At 38.2% G+C, this 19,260-nt stretch overlaps 1 protein-coding gene across 4 annotated transcripts in view; it reads right to left on the reverse strand.

The window, feature by feature from the left end:
• Nucleotides 1-19,260, reverse strand: part of LOC117400404 (E3 ubiquitin-protein ligase HECW1-like) — a 201,712-nt gene that overhangs the window by 48,460 nt on the left and 133,992 nt on the right. For all 4 annotated transcript variants that reach the window (XM_034000313.3, XM_034000309.3, XM_034000312.3 and 1 more), the window contains 5 exons: nt 16,935-17,077; nt 11,760-11,860; nt 9,002-10,366; nt 4,847-4,948; nt 2,186-2,336 (listed from right to left, as the gene is read on the reverse strand). In XM_034000313.3, coding sequence (XP_033856204.3) covers nt 2,186-2,336; nt 4,847-4,948; nt 9,002-10,366; nt 11,760-11,860; nt 16,935-17,077 — 1,862 coding nt within the window. The remainder of the gene's footprint in view (nt 1-2,185; nt 2,337-4,846; nt 4,949-9,001; nt 10,367-11,759; nt 11,861-16,934; nt 17,078-19,260) is intronic.

The raw sequence follows: 19,260 nt of genomic DNA on the forward strand, positions 1-19,260 counted from the left end.
CTCTTCCGAACTGCAGACAACGCAGAATTAATGATAATTTCCGCTGTTCTACCCTAACTTAACTGGCTGGTGCATGTTACTATGGAAACAAGAAAAGGGGGCTGGTTCCACAAAAGGATTGGCTCTGCGAGGTCAAAAGGAAGGTGCAGATTCTGACAGTGAAGCAGAAAGCCTTTATTACAGAACCAAAGTTCTGTTGTATATCCTGTAAATGCTTAGCCGTCAACGTGGCGACTTTATGGTAAAATCTACTGGCCATATTAAAATTGAAGGTTGTATCTGGTGACCAGACAACCTGATTTGAACCACCCTGGGTAACAGGCTATGATAAACCAACATACTAAATCAAAACTCTTAGACCATTACCTTGGTACTAAATAAGGTTTGGTTCAACCTCAGTTAAACTATTAAATGGGTCTAAATTAAACCCTATTCCAACATACCAAACATTTAAACCAATTAGCATGTTATTCCACTTATGTTATTCTACTTATGTTATCCCACTTAAGTGAAAGAACAAAAATGTATCGTTAATCGAGCTGGTTTATAACAGGTCTAAAATAAACCACTAAATTGGTCTTGTTAAACCAATTGTCTCACTTAAGTGGGATAACATAAGTAGAATAACATAAGTGGAATAACATGTTTACGGGGACTAGTTTCGAATGTGCCTTTGCTTGCATTCCAATCCAGTGGTGTACTGCTGAAATTCAGGACTGAGCTGTGCTTCTGTGGTTCAAACAATACTGCCACTGATATGTGTTTTATACAACATGTTTACAACTTCAAAATGTCTGAATTTCAGATTTCTATTGTTGTTTTGATTTGGTCTCTGATTTCTTTGAGAACGAGTTTAGTCAGAAATGCCAGTTCTGTCTGCCTGCGTCTGACTTATCCAAACAGCCTGTAGCCCTTCATTAACACCGGTAATCATAGAAAACAACAGAGACTGGCCTCAAGGTTCTATCTGAAAAGACGGCTATGATGAGCCCATAAAATTAATCTGTATCAAAGTTAATATACGAAAGTTAAGATCCGTCTGGTAAGGGGGCTCCCGAGTGGCGCATCCAGTAATGGCGCTCTGTGCGGAGTGCAGGATGTGCCCTATAGCATGGAGATCGCAGGTTCGAATCCAGGCTATGTCACAGCTGACCATGACCGGGAGTTCCTAGGGGGCGGCGCACAATTGGCCGAGCACTGCCCGGGTAGGGAAGGCATAGGTCGCAGGGGAATCCATGGCTCACTGCGCATCAGCGACCCCTGTAGCCGATAGGGCGCCTGTGGTTCTGCAGTGGAGCCACCAGATCTGTGTTGTCCTCCGGCACTATAGGTCTGGTGGCATCGCAGTGGATCTGCAGTGCGAAAAATGACAGCTTGGCAGGAGCACGTTTCGGAGGATGCATGCTCCAGTTGCCGTTTCCCGAGTCGGCGGGGGGGAAGCGAGCGATGAACCGAGGATACAGATAATAATTGGGCATGCTAAATTGGGGAGTAAACCGGGGTAAAAAAATTGGCGACGACTAAATTAAAAAAAAAAAAAGAAAAAGATCCGCCAGGTAAAATAATCCCTGAATTAATTAATTTAATATTAAAAAAATGTACAAATGTATTAGTATTCATTTTAAAAATATGCTTTGGCGGGCTCCCGAGTGGCGCATCCAGTAAAGGCGCTCCTCGCAGGATGTGCCCTATAGCCTGGAGATCGCTGGTTCGAATCCAGGCTATGTCACAGCTGACCGTGACCGAGAGTTCCTAGGGGGCGGCGCACAATTGACTAAATTTAAAAAAAAAAAAAAAAAAAAAATATGCTTTGGCATAAACATAATAGTGTATTATCATTCGTGGTATACATTTTTTATTCACCATAGGAGAAGCCTGTAGACCTCGAATGATCATTCAATATTTTCATTTATGTTTGATTCAGGCCTGTTCAATCCCTTGGCTCTCTTTATAAAGACAGACAACAAAGGTGCCCTGCACCAACAGTGCTGAGTTTCGTGGTGGTTTTGTAATATGGACTACCAACAACTACCAAAGGTGTCAAGTTGAAAACACCAAACTAATTTCACCTGTGAACAATTCCAGGCTGTAATGCAGGCTTTCAGACTGTGACAAGCTAGTTAAGCCACTGTGCCACATATTGCAAATAGATATAGAAACAGTTGTATCCCTGTGTGTTACTCACCTCCTGTTCAGCTGCTCCATTTGATGTACAGAACTTGACCGTCGGATCCCATCTTGGGTGGCTGCTGTTGTGGGCTGTTTCCAGGTGGTGGTTCGGTTTATATGATCCACGTAAAACACTCTTCCATGGCTGTCAATTCTCGCTTCCCAATCTGAAAACAGAAAAACAAATAAGTGGCAAGAACATTTTGAATTGGATCAGAAACCTTACATAAAATTTATTCAACAGATATGGAGTACAAACAAAATTAACATATTGTTCACATTTCTGGAGATCTTTGCTAACACTCGAAGATATCAAAATTTGCATCACAACATATTGATGACTAGATTCAGCAGTAATGTAAATTTAAAACAACAGAACTCAGAAATGTTAAAAGTACATTGGGTAGAAATCCTAGATTTTCTTGCCTTACGCTGTGATCATTTCTGAGTTCTGTTGTTTTAAATTTAGACTGCAATCCCTTTTCTGCCTCTCAACAGCTGGTAACCATGGAAACTAGGTCTCAGGCATGAGAGGCAAGATAACTTCTTCAAATTAACAGAACATGAGAATATTCATTATTTACAAATTCAGAGGACTGCATGCAAATCCTCAAAGACAACAGCGTTGATGGAGGGCAATGCTGAAAAGAAACAATATGCATTAGTTTAAAATTGTAAATGTTATACCTGGTAATACAGCATGTAAATCAGGACAGGAAACAAACAAGAAACTCTAAAAGCAGATTTGTTGCTGATGTTTGTTCTTACTGATCTCCTATCAAATTGGGGAATGGCATATAGGTGAAAGAATGTAATACTGCCCTCAAATTAATGAATTCATAACCTACAAAATGAAAATAAAATAAAATCCACACTGATCTTTTATTTATTTTTTGACAATTCATTTTAAGAAGAGCCATATGAATATAAATTTGGCAAACAGCAAAGCTTTCAGTTTTCTCCAACCAGTTTTAGGCAGAGTGGTCAAACACAGCACCAATAACTAGCAAGCTTGAACCCCCTAATTACCACTAAATATTGCTTATCCTAAACAGATTCGTAACGAGTTGTTGTGTATACATTTATTGGGTGCTATATAGTAAAGTACCCCAAAAGAGAGAGCTCACACCTGATTCACCCCCAGTGAAGAAAACTCTAAAATATGCACTTGTTTCAAATTTAGAAAAATGCAAAGTAGTTAGAGTGACAATGGTGTTGTTCCTTTTCAGTGACTGGACAATCTATAACTCTGGCCAAAAGTTTTGCATCACCTAGAATTTTAGGATTGATACATAATTTTAAAAAAAATATATATATGAACATCATTTAGATATTTTATTTAACATCATGTAATCAAAGAAACAACAAAATAATATCAGAAAAGTCTACCGGAAGCCATAATAGTAGTACAGTATTTCATGTTAATTTTCCAGGGCATCGGTGTGGAGTAGTGGTTAGGGCTCTGGACTCTTGACCAGCGTGTGGGTTCAATCCCAGGTGGGGGACACTGCTGCTGTACCCTTGAGCAAGGTACTTTACCTAGATTGCTCCAGTAAAAACCCAACTGTATAAATGGGTAATTGTATGGAAAAATAATGTAATTGTATGGAAAAATAACATGTAAAAAATAATGTAATTGTATGTAAAAAAAATAATGTGTAAAAAATAATAACGTAATTGTATGTAAAAATAATGTGGTATCTTGTAACAATTGTAAGTCGCCCTGGATAAGGGCATCTAAGAGAGAAATAAATAATAATAATAATAATAATAATAATAATAATAATAATAATAATAATAATAATAATAATAATAATAATAATAATAATTTTGAAACTACAAAGCGGTATGTAATTTAATATGTTAACGCAACATTATTCAGCAGATTTCATTTGACTTTATGAAGCAAAATGAGTACCGTCTATAGGGTGATGCAATACGTTCGGCCATAGCTGTACCTGTAATTGTCTTACATAATGCTATATAGTACTATTTCAGACTTTTTTTTCTACAAGAAAACAGATATATTAAGTGAGGAGGTACTTTGTGTGGAAAGCCCTACTTATATAATTTATATAGAGAAGGATATCGGTTTTTAAAAGAAAAAAAAATTAAGATATTCAGTATACTTTTTGGACTGTTGTTAAAGAAGGAAATACTATACTAGAACAAATTCACACATATCAAAATTATATTAATTAAAACAGTTTAAATAACACACAATTAAAGCTTTGTGAACAGGGGCCCTATAAGGCTTGTACTCCATGAACACTAAAAGCAGGCTATATACAAAGGTAATAAAAACAGAAGATTTTTTATGTTCTACAAGTCTGATGCGATTTTTATTTTTTATATACAGATCCCTATAAGAGTCTTGATGGGTCAAATGGTCACTACTCATTCTTATAATATCAAACACTTGTAAAAGTATATAAAGCATCTCATAGTTGTAATGCCGTTGAGTTGTATAGCATGCTAATGCTTAGGTGCTTTAGGAAAATAGGATATTGATAATCTGAGAAACGAACAAAAGTGTTAAACCAGATGTGATTAGCTGAAAAGTATTCATCTGCAAGACAATTATTCCATGCATTCTTTTTCTTGACGGTTTGTGCTCCTGTTGACAAGGAGATGATAATGATTCCCAAATGTAAATGAGGCACAACAGAAAGCTTACTTGGTGGCAACAGTTCATCAATCGTTGGGTAATGGTGAGGATCAGGTCGCAAAGCAGGTAGTTGGCTGACTGGTGGATGACTGGATGGCAAGGGACAATTGCCTACAAAGAAAAAAAAGATTTCATGACTAAAACGGGAACTAATGGAATTTAGTTGTTTAACTTTTAAACTGGGATGGGTGAAACCACAAATCTGGTATCTTGGGAATCGTCTGCCAGACTGGATGCCTGGGTTAAAAGAACATGTTTTTCTTTTTCATAAAAGAGGACTGAAAATGATTACTGCTGCTGTGTGGAGCTGAAAGCAGAGAAACAAGCACAATTTTATAACATCTATTAATCATGTACGCTGACGTTAGATATTGTCTAGTTTTATAACATGTCTTCCCCCCCACCCCCACCCCACATAATATAATCACATATCAGATGGTTGAAGTTTTCTTCACAAACAAATAAAATACATTTTTCAAACATCATTATTTTCTAATCTAACCTGGACCCAGAATGAAGTCGGTGATGGTTGGTATGTAATTGCTCGCTCACAAAGCCTCGAGGCGTCGGTGGCATTCATTCATTTTTGATTGATAGCTCATCGTTGTCCAGTGATTATATCGACAACACAGAATTACATTGCATTCTATTATTTCTATAACAGCAGAATATTATTGACTTCATGATCAGTCAAAGGGAAATGTCTTGACAAAGCGCAGCACACTATCTAGTTGTAAATTACTGCATGTTTTTTTCTCATTCATGATACTATTTGGGAGAGACAATGATCAACGTTGACACAACTTTGCCCCCCCCCAGAATTTTTCTGAAATTACACCCCTGATGCCTTCCAATCTTTTAGTTTGTTGTTGACTTCAGCATGTAATGGTTTAATTATTTTCTTTTCCTTGAAAAGCAGTTTGAAATCTTGCACTTTGTTGAAATATATTTATATTTTGTACATATACAAATCAAACCTTCATTATTATAGAAAAATACTTATTTTGCCGTGCTATTTTCTATCAAGAGAGTAGGATGTTTTCAATACTGTTGCAGTTCAAAAGACCTCCAGTTAAGGATTATAAGCAGGGGGTCATTTGCTATGGGGCAGACCCTGTTTTGCCCCCCCAGATGATCTATATGGTATTATGTCTTCAACTTTTTGACCCCCCCCCCCCCCCTGGAAAACATAATATAAATCACATATAAGATGGTCAAAGTTTCCGTCACAAACAAATAAAATAACATTTGATGAGTCATAGGTAAATGTCGGATATGTTTGCCATGTCAGGTGAAAAACTGAAGAAATTAAACACAGCGAGACAACAAGGAGGGATTCACTTGTGGAAGAAAGTATTAATAGCCCAGATACAATTATTTATATATGCTCTAAAGAAAAGTTACCACAGATTTGAAAACGAGATTCAGGATCATGTATAGAGGGTCACACAGCAACAGAGACAGAGTTAAACAACAGCGGGAAATACAGAGGGGGAAGAAAACACAATCAACAGGAACGACATAAGACACACACAGCACGTAAACACGTATACACAGATGGTTACAATATTTACGCCGTATGCAAATGTTGGTACTAGTTCTGAAAATGAAAGGTTATGTTCTGATATTTGTTTAATGTAGCAGTTGTTACAGTATTTAACTGTGAAATGTTTACTTAACTGGGATATTGAAAGCTGACAGCAGAGCAATTCGGTTAGTGTTAAAGCCTTTACCCACTTTTAAAACACAAAAGTTTCAGTGAAAACGACGACCGTAACGTTACACACTTTATTACTGTAAAATGAGACTTAGTGGAATGTCATTTTCGAGTTTGTTATAAACCAGTGCCGTGCTTTAAAAATGCTTGCATTGCACATTTTGTATAATTTATTTTAAGAATAAGAACGATGTTGCGCAGCACGCTATCCTGTTATAAACTGCCCCAATTACTGCCTGTTTCTTCTCATTCATGATGCTATTTGAGACAGAGCATTTTCAACGTTGACACAACTTTTCCCCGCCACAGAATTTTTCTGAAATGACGCCCCTGGTTATAATAGAGATTTATATTAAATAGATTAGGTATAGAGGCCCCTGCAATAGGGCTTGAAGTTTTCGGTTTTAACCAATAATAACTGAAAAAATACAACTGTAACATTGTAAGCTGTCTGCATCCAGCTGAAATTGATATAAGAAAGAGTTATTTCGTTACTTCATCCGAACTCCAACATTACGTTGTGATAGAAACACTGGCGGGATTGGGTCATAAAACGAAATCTGTTACTTCTCACAATTATCGGATTCAAAATGCATCCAGAGTTCTATATTGCCCGAGTCCTAAGTCTTCACTTCAACACAGTAAGTTAACCTTTGTATAAGTATGTTTATTTTTAATAACTGGAAATAACCAATTTTTACCGAATAATAAAAACCGCCACCAAACAATAAAAAGGAAATAAAGTGCAAACTAGCAAATGACTAGTTACATGTTAATGATAGGAAAGTTACAATTTAATTTAAAATAAATTGGAATTAAAACATTTTTAAAACCAAAAATCATGATCTACAGTACTAACCTATGAGTGCCCCTTGCAATTAGGTTTTGTTACTGTACAGGCAAATGACAAAGATGGATTCTTTAGGCTATTTGCAATTGCCGCTAAACTGGAGTTAAAGTGTTAAAGAAAATACAGCGATGGCCAAAAGTTTTGCATCATCCAGAATTTTAGGATTGAGACATAATATGTTTACACTATTCAACAGGTTTCATTTAACTCTATGAAGCAAAATGAGTTAATTCTATAGGGTGATGCAAAACCTTTGACCATAGCTATAGATTTAATTTTTTAGTTTTGGTTTACACACACAAAAAATATAACAACAAAGGACTGGGAAAGAAGATACATAAGTAATAAGCTTGAACTAGAGTTGCCAGCAACTTTACGGCTTCCAGGACCAGTACCAGTAGCAAGATGGCAGTGTGGTCCAGTGGTTAAAGAAAGAGCTTGTAATCAGGAGGTCCCCAGTTCAAATCCCACCTCAGACACTGACTCATTGTGTGACCCTGAGCAAGTCACTTAACCTCCTTGTGCTCCGTCTTTCGAGTGAGACGTAGTTGTAAGTGACTCTGCAGCTGATGCATAGTTCACACACCCTAGTCTCTGTAAGTCACCTTGGATAAAGGCATCTGCTAAATAAACAATATGGCGGCCAAAGCATGTGACTTACGACATATGTTCATTAGCATTTTCCATCTTCCCATAAGGATCTACCAACCTACCGAATCTGGTGAGTTTTCAAGCAACTCTGGCGGAAAGAAAAATAAGAAGAAGAAGAAGAAGAAGAAGAAGAAGAAGAAGAAGAATCCGAGCAATAACAATAGGCTTCCCAACCTATGGCCTGGAAGCCTAATTAATAATACTAATTAATTATCAACCTGAGATCTTGCTATTGCACTTATCATCTTGTTATTGCTTAGCTACAAAACTAATAGGCAGCCTTCTGTCAAACAAAACAATGAGACGGGCAAGCTAGGCAATACTGTTGTTTCTGAGTGTTAGTGTACTCCCTACATCTTTGCCACATTAGCCACTGTTCTTGTAGGCAGAGCTATATGTCTTTATTCACACTGACCATGTCAAAACATCCATCCTATTTTATATGATAATCTGAATTTAAAAAGCGACAAAGAAAAAGTCGAGCTCCTGAAACTGATTGGTGCCACTTTCAACCCAGAAAACAGTAGCAGAAATCTCTTGGGGAAATGACACAATTACCTCGGCCCAGCCTCCCTGTTTGTTAATTTAACCCCAACAAACACATTGTTTTGCTCACTGAACAGATGTATAAAGACTTGACAGTTGGATTGAGAACAAATTCTACAGTGTACAGAACAAGAAGATGGTTTCACATCTCACTGAGAACTCAGGATTTAAGTAATAATTTTCTGATGTTTCTGACATCTGTGAGGACATCTTATGCCACATTAATTTAAGGACATCTGCAGTTAGGTTTTAACCATTTGCCATTATTCAGAGCTTGGAACCCATGCTGAAAATATTCGTTTGGTTTATTCCCTAGAAAGATTAAGTCTGTTAAGCACATCCAAAAGACCATAGCTTCATTAACAACACAACTAATAATATTTATTAAAGTTCCACTTACCTTCCGTTCTGTTACTTGGTCCTGCCACTGGAGATTCGCTACTTTCAGTGTTACTCTGTGGACTCCCATCTTGCGCAGTCTGGTCTGGCCACTGGGTGGTGCTGTCACCTGCCTCCCGATCATTGGGGTCCAGGCTCTGCGCTGAATCAGGAACTGATTCAAAGGCACTGTTCTCTTCTTCTTCATCGTCTTGCGAGGAAAAGACGGTGCTCTCGGAAATGCGAGCGCTGTCCAACGAAGAGAAACGGGTATGGCTTGAGTAGCGGTTGGCGCCCTCGTAGCCCGAGTTGCTGTAGCAGGAGGTGCTGTAACAAGACGTGCTGTAGCAAGAGGTGCTGTAACAGGAGGTGTCACACATGTCACAGTCATTCTCCCCTGTCGGCCTCAGACTTGAATCGCTCTCACTCTTCATCCTTGGCTGCTCACTTTCCAGCAGCTGGTTCAAATCTGAGAGGCGCTCAATGGACAAGCTGCGGGGTAAAGTCCTTCGTCCACAATTGTCTGAGTCCAACGTGATGTTGTGGGACTGAGTCTCAGAGGAACTATCTTCTGCTGGATCTGTTAGGTTCTTCTCTTCCATTGGCTTGAGTGTCACATCCTCTGAATCAGGATTGGCAGTGTCCTCCTCAGTATAGTCGCTCATTTGGGCCGAGGGCAAACTGTGAAGCAAATGGTGAATGCGGATGTAGTGAGTGCGCGGTGTTTCTGGTTCCCCGCAGGCAGAGGCTATGACTGTCTCTAGTTCAGAGACGGGTAGTGAGCAAGGTCTGTTTTTCCGTTTTAGAGCTGTCCTCATCCGCAGTGAGCTGCTCTCATCCTCTTCCTCTTCCTGCTCCAAAGTGCCTCCCATTGGTTCAAACGATGCCCCTTTGTCCTCGCCTGTTGCCTCGCTTAGTGTGCTGTCTAAGTGGTCCACATCAGCTGGTGCTTCGGAAGGGGCTTCCCCCAATTCTTCTCCTTGAGTATTACCTTCATCTGTTTCATTTTCCACCTGTAAGCTGACACATACATGTGGGTCTTCTGATACTGTTTGAGGGTCTGACGGTGGTTGCTCTTCATTTGGTGTAGGATCCCTAAGAATACCTGTCTCTTCTACTTTTGGTTCACTTTCTTCCTTTTCTTCACTCTGGACTTCACTAACAGCCAGATGGCTGATTTCCTTCATTGAAGTTGCTGCCTCAGGACTGCTGGAACCTGTATTTAAAGAGGCTTCATAACATCCATTTATCTGCTCTGGTGCTGCAGGCTCCATGCTGATGCTATGAGCCACTTGGGGTTCGCAGCAAGGATCTGCATCCAAGTCCTCTTGAGCCTCCTGGGCAGCTGCTGTTTCAGGTTCAGTGCTGACTGAGACCTCTTCATCATCTGTCAAGAGAAAGTAAGTATATTATTTACTGCTTGTTATAACTGGGCAAAGAGAAAAAAAATGTAATGAGTCATTAGACACATCTCATCAAAGTACTGCTGCATAATGTGTAGGAGTATATAATCTCTCATTACTTGTCCGTCAGCTTATTACTCAGAAAAATCAATGATTAATGTTTATTTTTAGTTTTTGTTTCTCTCCATCCTTTTTTTTCCTTCAAATTATGTTTCTATTTTTCTATCTAGACTATGCTGCATAAATATAACTCTGCCAGAACCTTGCATTTGCTTATTCCAAAAAATAAAACTTTCAATGCTGCAGTACATTCATTTGCAAATTACTGGCTCATTATGATTCTGGTGTTTACATCACCAGATTCCTTTAGACTCATTCTTAAAAAGCAAGTAACGGGGTTTCCGGAAAATCACGTTTTTCTACAACTATTTAAATAACATACCTATAATTTTTCTTTTCATAGTTAACATCCTGACAACTTTATACATTTTAAAGTCTGTTTCAAAGCTCTTTTCAAAATGTCCGCTCTAGTGCACTGATAGTGTAAGGATTATTGTCCACATTGTCAAACAGGTAACGCAGCGATAACGATCCATGATGTGGTACGGAACAGAAAAGCCAGAGCACTTGTTATGTTTTTCTTTTTTTTTTCGCACTTCTTGCAGTGATTAAGAGCACAGATCTCAAACCCCAGTGCACTAGAGCGGCCATTTTGAAAAGGGCTTTGAAACAAACTTTAAAGTTATAAGGCTGTTAACAATTAAAATAAAAATTACAGGTACATTATTTAAATAGTTGTAGCAACACGTGGGGACGTATAACGCTATATTTTCCAGAATCAGCTACTTACTCTTTAAGGTACTTGCTTAGCATTTATTTTAATCAAACCCCTTTGTTAAACTATTCATATCATAAATATTGCTGTTTCCATCTGCCATCCCTTTTGTTCCAGAACAAACGTCCAAGATGCATTGCTGTATATGAAGAATCCAGAGGCAATGGGTATGTTAGACACACAGTTCATCTAAAAGTAATACTTCTCTCTTGGTAGGTCAATGGAAACTTGACTAAAGAGTGAAACGAACACTGAAACCTAGTTACATGGAACAGAAACACAATTCTGGAATAAAACGATACACCTGATTTGACTGTTTGCACCTTTTCTTATGAAACCTACAGTACACCTTTTAAGCTTTCAGTAAGAAACTGGAAAAGCTTGATCTCAGTCAAAAACATTCTTTCAGATGGGTTCAGATTAATCCTGAACAAAGTCACTCTATCTTAAACATCATATTTTTTAAAATAACCTAAATCCAGTAACTGAATCTGACATGGCCTGATCTTACATAGTTGAGTGAACATCGAAATAAGAAGCACCTTGATGAATGGAAGATGTTATCTCGAATCTGAACTGCAGCTGCCCACTGACATGATCTGTTGGCAGCCTCCTGCCCAGGGTGTAGCTTAAGACTCTGTCCCTGTAAAAGAGAACATCAATGTGATATCACACAGGAATTGCTGTTTATGAAATCAGCGCTAATGAAAGGTACAGTAAAAGGGACAATAACACTGATGCTGCCAACTTCTGCCAACGCACTTCAAAAAGAATCCCCTTTGCAAGTCTGATAAGTTTAATAAGACTAATGCATTTGTACTGCAAAACAAGTATGCTACCAATTCATATTTGCTGTCATGGCTGTACAGAAATCATGAAATCACAAGGGGCATGTAGTCTATAGACTGCGTTGTAAAACCTGTCACATACTTCTACTATACTGGTTATATAATGCACTTCTCTATACATTATTTGTACCGTTACTGTGTGTGTCCTATTAATATGTATTTGTTCCATAATTTACAGGTGTGGCAGGGTGGAAGCCCTGTCGTGTAAATAGGGGTATTCTGAATGTAAGATTGGCAGGGGTGGGGTTAATTAACGTGCCAGGACCCACAGGTGGAATGCTGCCATTCCCTAATTAGATAATTGAGTGCTAATTGGGGAATGGCCACTTGTATATGGTTTAGAAGGAGTTTGGGGGATGAAGACCAGTGGAGGCTCTACTCAGCCTGGACTACCCAAAGCAGTTATATTGAACTCAAGGTGATTATTGAGTCTTGTTTGAACCTTTTATTTTGGCCCCTGTGCCATTGTTTCTTTGTTTTATTTACTATTTGTTGTTAATAAAGGTGCACACCAGTGCTTTTACTGCAGCTTTCCAGTCTCGTATCATTCCTGACTTTCCAAACTTACATTCAAAATACCCCATTTATATCACCCTGCCAGGTTACATTTGGAGAATGTTATATAGGCCATTACCACAAGGTTAGAATTTGAAAACAAATTTCATGTATTAAAAAAAGCCGGTAACACTTTAGTTTAGGGATCCAATATAAATGATTATAAACATGTTATTAATTATGATATTAACAATTATAGAATATGATTAGAAATAATAACAGTATTAGTATACATTATTATAATTGTTTTTTGCTCTGTTGTTTATAATCGCTTATAACAGATATAGTCTGTCTGTCTTTACATGTCTGTCTCACCAATTGTATGGGGCTGCTTTGTTTTTGTAATGCAGTTATTATACATTTTTGCCATTGTTTTATTTTTGCTGTTGTTTATAACCACTTATAACTAGGTTTGCTACTTTTCAATTGTAATCAGTAAAGGTCGTTACATGTCGAATTCCCCAAAAATATGTGTTCGACCGAAATAAATTTATATAGGATAAACGTCGGTAAAACCACTCACTATTTTTTTTCTATATAATTATCTCGTCTGTGTAGTTTTTATACTTGCTGTCTGTCCCGTCTCCGTTTTGCAATGAATGGCTGGGGGTCGCTGTCAGTCAAATCAGTGGTTCTAATAGGCTAGTGTAGTTTCACTGTCAGTCATTTCATCCTGTCCTGACAGATCTCGTTGGCTGAAGCAGTGCTAGAATGCTCTCATTCGTTTAAATGACTGTCAATCATCAGACCGACTGTGCACTTTCATTTGCCAGCTATAGCCTGTCATTCAAAGCGCCTACCTAGCGGGTTAAGGTGTAGGTAAGCTTTTGTTATTATAGGTATATACGGTGACAGTTACTAGTTTGATTTGAAAATGGGGCGCATGAGGAAAACACTTAATGAGTATTGTGCACAATACCCTGATCGACGGCAGAAGTCTCCGTGGCAGGACGAAGCGGGCCAGTCTGCCTTGCCTCAGTGAGTCAAGCTATGCTAGAGGAGAGGGGCGGAGCTTGGAATAAGTGCAAGTTAACTCTCTAATGTTTTGTTCTGTGCGTATTGTTTTTACTTGTAAATGTATGCTGTAAAAGTCTGTAATACACTAGGTATAGCTTCGCTGTGACCAAACGTTATTTCAATTAGAATGTTGGTAACCATGGTTTTGTTGCATGTCGAATATGATACAGGGGTTTCTCTAAATGAAACGTTTCTCAACGGCATAAAACATTTTTTTTAAAGCATAAAGGTCGATTTCACCCATGCTCTGCATGAATTGAAAAATAAAGATCGAAAAAAACTGGTCAATTCTTTCAAAAATAAACGTTGATATTAATCATCGATTTGGCAAAAAAAATAAAAATCGAATAGTAGTAAGCCTACTTATAACGGATCCCTAAACAGTGTTACCAAAAAGTCACAGTAAAATAAATGCTAACTGATAAATACTACAGTAATAATAATATGATTTTATTATGGAATTATTCCAGACAGTATGACAAATTGTGGCTGCTAACATTAACAACGGTTTGACAAGTACCCTTCACACTCATTCGAGGAAGTCATGGCATTCTGTTCAGGCTATATCTTCTTATTTTTTTTATTATTTTTCTTTTTAATTTAGAGTGACCAATTATTATTTTTATTTATTTTTTCCCAAATTTGGAATGTCCAATTATGTTTTTTCTCCTCACCACAGCAGGTCCCCACACAGCACAGATATTCTGAGGGCTTGTGAGCATCCTCCAATTTCACAAGCCTAAAGCCAGAATCGCTTTTACACTGAGCAATGCAGAGCAGAGGTGCGCGGGCTTTTATCGGATTGGATAAGAGTCCTACATCTTATCCACTCTGAATGTGCTCGGTATCTGGCCAGTAGGGTTCGCTGTTGCATGATGAGGAGAAGGAGCCCCTGCCGGTTTCCCACCCCCCACCCCAGAAGCAAAGTTCGGCCTCTTTGCACAGTCCGGACCCAAACGGGCGCCGTCCAAGCTGTATGACTCATCCTCCGCTCCCAGCAGCAGCGCTTTAACTGGATGAGCCACTCCAGACTCCCACCTCGCTCAGCAAGACAATTGTCAGGTTAGTTCAACTGTGATCTGGAACCTTGATGCACGCTTATGTGTTTAAAAATCTTTTGCTAGGTGAAGGGGTTTCACACGAAGACCACGGTGTATTAAGTGTGGGGTCCACCCAACCCCATATTAAAAGAAAAGTAATTTGGGAATTGGATCACATGCAACCCTAGAAAGTAAAAATATTCATATTTTTATAATTGTAAATTACCTTAGATTTCATATATATATATTTATTTATTTAATATATATATATATATTTTAATACATATATATATATATATATATATATATATATATATATATATATATATATATATATATATATATATACAGTGCCTTGCGAAAGTATTCGGCCCCCTTGAACTTTGCGACCTTTTGCCACATTTCAGGCTTCAAACATAAAGATATGAAACTGTAATTTTTTGTGAAGAATCAACAACAAGTGGGACACAATCATGAAGTGGAACGAAATTTATTGGATATTTCAAACTTTTTTAACAAATAAAAAACTGAAAAATTGGGCGTGCAAAATTATTCAGCCCCCTTAAGTTAATACTTTGTAGCGCCACCTTTTGCTGCGATTACAGCTGTAAGTCGCTTGGGGTATGTCTCTATCAGTTTTGCACATCGAGAGACTGAAATTTTTGCCCATTCCTCCTTGCAAAACAGCTCGAGCTCAGTGAGGTTGGATGGAGAGCATTTGTGAACAGCAGTTTTCAGTTCTTTCCACAGATTCTCGATTGGATTCAGGTCTGGACTTTGACTTGGCCATTCTAACACCTGGATATGTTTATTTGTGAACCATTCCATTGTAGATTTTGCTTTATGTTTTGGATCATTGTCTTGTTGGAAGACAAATCTCCGTCCCAGTCTCAGGTCTTTTGCAGACTCCATCAGGTTTTCTTCCAGAATGGTCCTGTATTTGGCTCCATCCATCTTCCCATCAATTTTAACCATCTTCCCTGTCCCTGCTGAAGAAAAGCAGGCCCAAACCATGATGCTGCCACCACCATGTTTGACAGTGGGGATGGTGTGTTCAGGGTGATGAGCTGTGTTGCTTTTACGCCAAACATAACGTTTTGCATTGTTGCCAAAAAGTTCGATTTTGGTTTCATCTGACCAGAGCACCTTCTTCCACATGTTTGGTGTGTCTCCCAGGTGGCTTGTGGCAAACTGTAAACGACACTTTTTATGGATATCTTTAAGAAATGGCTTTCTTCTTGCCACTCTTCCATAAAGGCCAGATTTGTGCAGTATACGACTGATTGTTGTCCTATGGACAGAGTCTCCCACCTCAGCTGTAGATCTCTGCAGTTCATCCAGAGTGATCATGGGCCTCTTGGCTGCATCTCTGATCAGTCTTCTCCTTGTATGAGCTGAAAGTTTAGAGGGACGGCCAGGTCTTGGTAGATTTGCAGTGGTCTGATACTCCTTCCATTTCAATATTATCGCTTGCACAGTACTCCATGGGATGTTTAAAGCTTGGGAAATCTTTTTGTATCCAAATCCGGCTTTAAACTTCTCCACAACAGTATCTCGGACCTGCCTGGTGTGTTCCTTGTTCTTCATGACGCTCTCTGCGCTTTAAACGGACCTCTGAGACTATCACAGTGCAGGTGCATTTATACGGAGACTTGATTACACACAGGTGGATTCTATTTATCATCATTAGTCATTTAGGTCAACATTGGATCATTCAGAGATCCTCACTGAACTTCTGGAGAGAGTTTGCTGCACTGAAAGTAAAGGGGCTGAATAATTTTGCACGCCCAATTTTTTGGTTTTTTATTTGTTAAAAAAGTTTGAAATATCCAATAAATTTCGTTCCACTTCATGATTGTGTCCCACTTGTTGTTGATTCTTCACAAAAAATTACAGTTTCATATCTTTATGTTTGAAGCCTGAAATGTGGCAAAAGGTCGCAAAGTTCAAGGGGGCCGAATACTTTCGCAAGGCACTGTATATATATATATATATATACACTATACATGGCACATCCTCTTTTTAAGTATCTATGATGTCTTTATAAAATAACTACACTTGTAATCCACACCTTCTTTGTATATGTGGCAAATGATTCACTGTACTGCTAGACTAGTTGAAAATAAGATACAGGGTGATGAATTATGGCATAAATAATTGAATCATTCAGTCACTAGACTAATCAAAAAATAAATCAATTTTAAGTTTTAAAGACACATGCCACTCTTTATCACAGTAAACATGTAGCAGTACATACCCTATAGCATGTCTCTCCAGGAGCCTCTGCACTGGCATAGAGAGCTTTCCCAGGAAGCGTTTTATGATCGGCCGGCTTTTGGCAAACTTGTCCTTCACTTCAATCTCCAACACATCCGTGGGCACAGAGACGAAACTGAACAGCTGTTAGTGGAGAACAAAAAGAAAACTATAAAACAAAGCATAGCTGGTGGCATAAAGAAAGGGGACCCTTATAGAAGCATAACAAAGTGTAATAAAGCACAGTAAAAGCATAGTAAAGCACAGGTAAATGTTGTAAACCCAGAGAGGTATGGAAAAGCAGATTTAAAAAACATGGACAACCATGGTAGACTATGGTGAATGCATAGTATAAGCATGGGAAAATGCAAAAATACCATGGATATGTGATACATTTTTTAAGAGGAATAGTGTCTCTGAAAGAATAGTTTTAAACATGAAGTAAACTAGATATGCACCATTAATATAGCCATTGGTTAAAGCAATGTGGCAGTGAAATAGTCATTTTTACTGGACAACAACAGTAAAGGAACTTGACTGAAAGAATGATAGAAAACAGCTGTTTAACTGTATAAACCAGATTCTCAAAGTGTGTGGTCTGTTTCATTGATATGGCCAGAGGTTCAAACTATGTGGCAGTAAAACAGTGTGGCACCAATGCTGATAACGGAACTTCAAAGAAAACCATTGATTTACCAAACTTTAAGAACGGTTTTCTTAAGGACTTTGTAAAGCTTATTAGTATTATTTAAATCACGCTTGCTGTTCACAAATCCTTTTTTTAACTGTAACACCTGTAACTTATAGAACATATTAACAGGACACACACAGTAAAGGTACCAAAAATGTACAGATAAGTGCATTATATATTATATAACCAATATATAACTCAGTTTTGAACTTTGTTTACTCAAGTGTTTATAATCACGGTTCAAAAACACCTCTTAAAAAAACATCTCTTAAAACAGTCCTTAAAGTTTTGGGCCCAGTGTGATGTGGTCCATACTGTATCAATCAGTATGTTTAATTGCACAGCATATTTAGAATACTTCCCATGCCCATGCCCTCTATAAAAATACAACAATATATATAGTTTATCTTGTTGTATTTTTATAGAGGGCATGGGCAGTATTTACTGTAGGCAATTGATTAAAGAGTGGGGGACTCTATGTTACAATTAACATGTAACTAAATTATTTTTCTGTGCGAGGTCTGTTTGTCAAAATGTTAAAAAAAAAAATCGGATAATGTTTAATAAAAATTATGTATGTAGTTAAAACATGATGTATACTGAATGAAAAATTTGAAAAAAATTAAAATAATTTCACAGGGCTCTAAATATAGTATTATTCAAAACAGTCTTTGTATATGTGCTGTTTTTCTATTTTGTACTGCAGCCTCAACCTGTCAGCTCATGAAACACAAAGGGCTCTATCAAGCAAATATGTGTGCAGCTGATATCACTAGAGCAAAAATGGCAGCCTTAGCGAACCGCTGCAATAACGTATGATAATGTGATTTAGAAAGCTCATGAGTGGGCTAACGCACATCAAATAGCGAATCAAAGCACAGTGGGGGTTGTAAGGTTACAACTAATAAGGATTCAACATTCCCTTTAAGAGCACCTGTGCATCTGCGATGGCGAACCTAGGGTATTTTGAAACCAAAAAAAAGAAGGAAGAAGACACACGCACAAACCAATTTAAAATGTGAATACTTACGAAATAAAAATTATTCTATACGGAAAATTAAGTTACATAAATATTTGTTTCTGTTTCAGTTGCTGAGCGAGCGAGCGAGCGAGCGAACAAACGGGAGGCGGGGGGGGGGGGGCGACGACGACTCTGTAATCTTTCCTCTGTAAGTTCAACATCCATTACCGAGAGCTATGTTGTGTAAAATACAACAAGCCAGGATGATATTGCTAACCTTTCTGAGGAGTGTACTGTAGTCTTCCCCCAGAGACATCCAAACATCGGAATCACATTTTGAGGATTCCAAATGTTCGCTCAATTGCAGTACGAGCACATTTAAAGGTACGGTTACACTTCTGTTCGACAGGGGTTGTGAGGTTGTCAGTAGCCACCGCTTCAGTCGATACCCGTTGTCCCCTATCAACCAACCTCTTAGACTGTCATCCCGCTGAAACGCAGCTGCCACCTGCGAATTAGCGAGGATAAAGTTATGAGTGGAGCAACGATAGTTTGCGTGCACATTTGTGATGTTGTTGTTGGCTCTGAAAAGTCAGATGACTTCTAAATATTTGGGGACATCTTCTCCCCCGCTCTTTGTCTGGCCGCGTAGAAATTATTATAATTATTATTATT

Source organism: Acipenser ruthenus, chromosome 4 (genome assembly GCF_902713425.1).
Source record: "Acipenser ruthenus chromosome 4, fAciRut3.2 maternal haplotype, whole genome shotgun sequence".
Lineage (NCBI taxonomy): Eukaryota > Metazoa > Chordata > Actinopteri > Acipenseriformes > Acipenseridae > Acipenser > Acipenser ruthenus.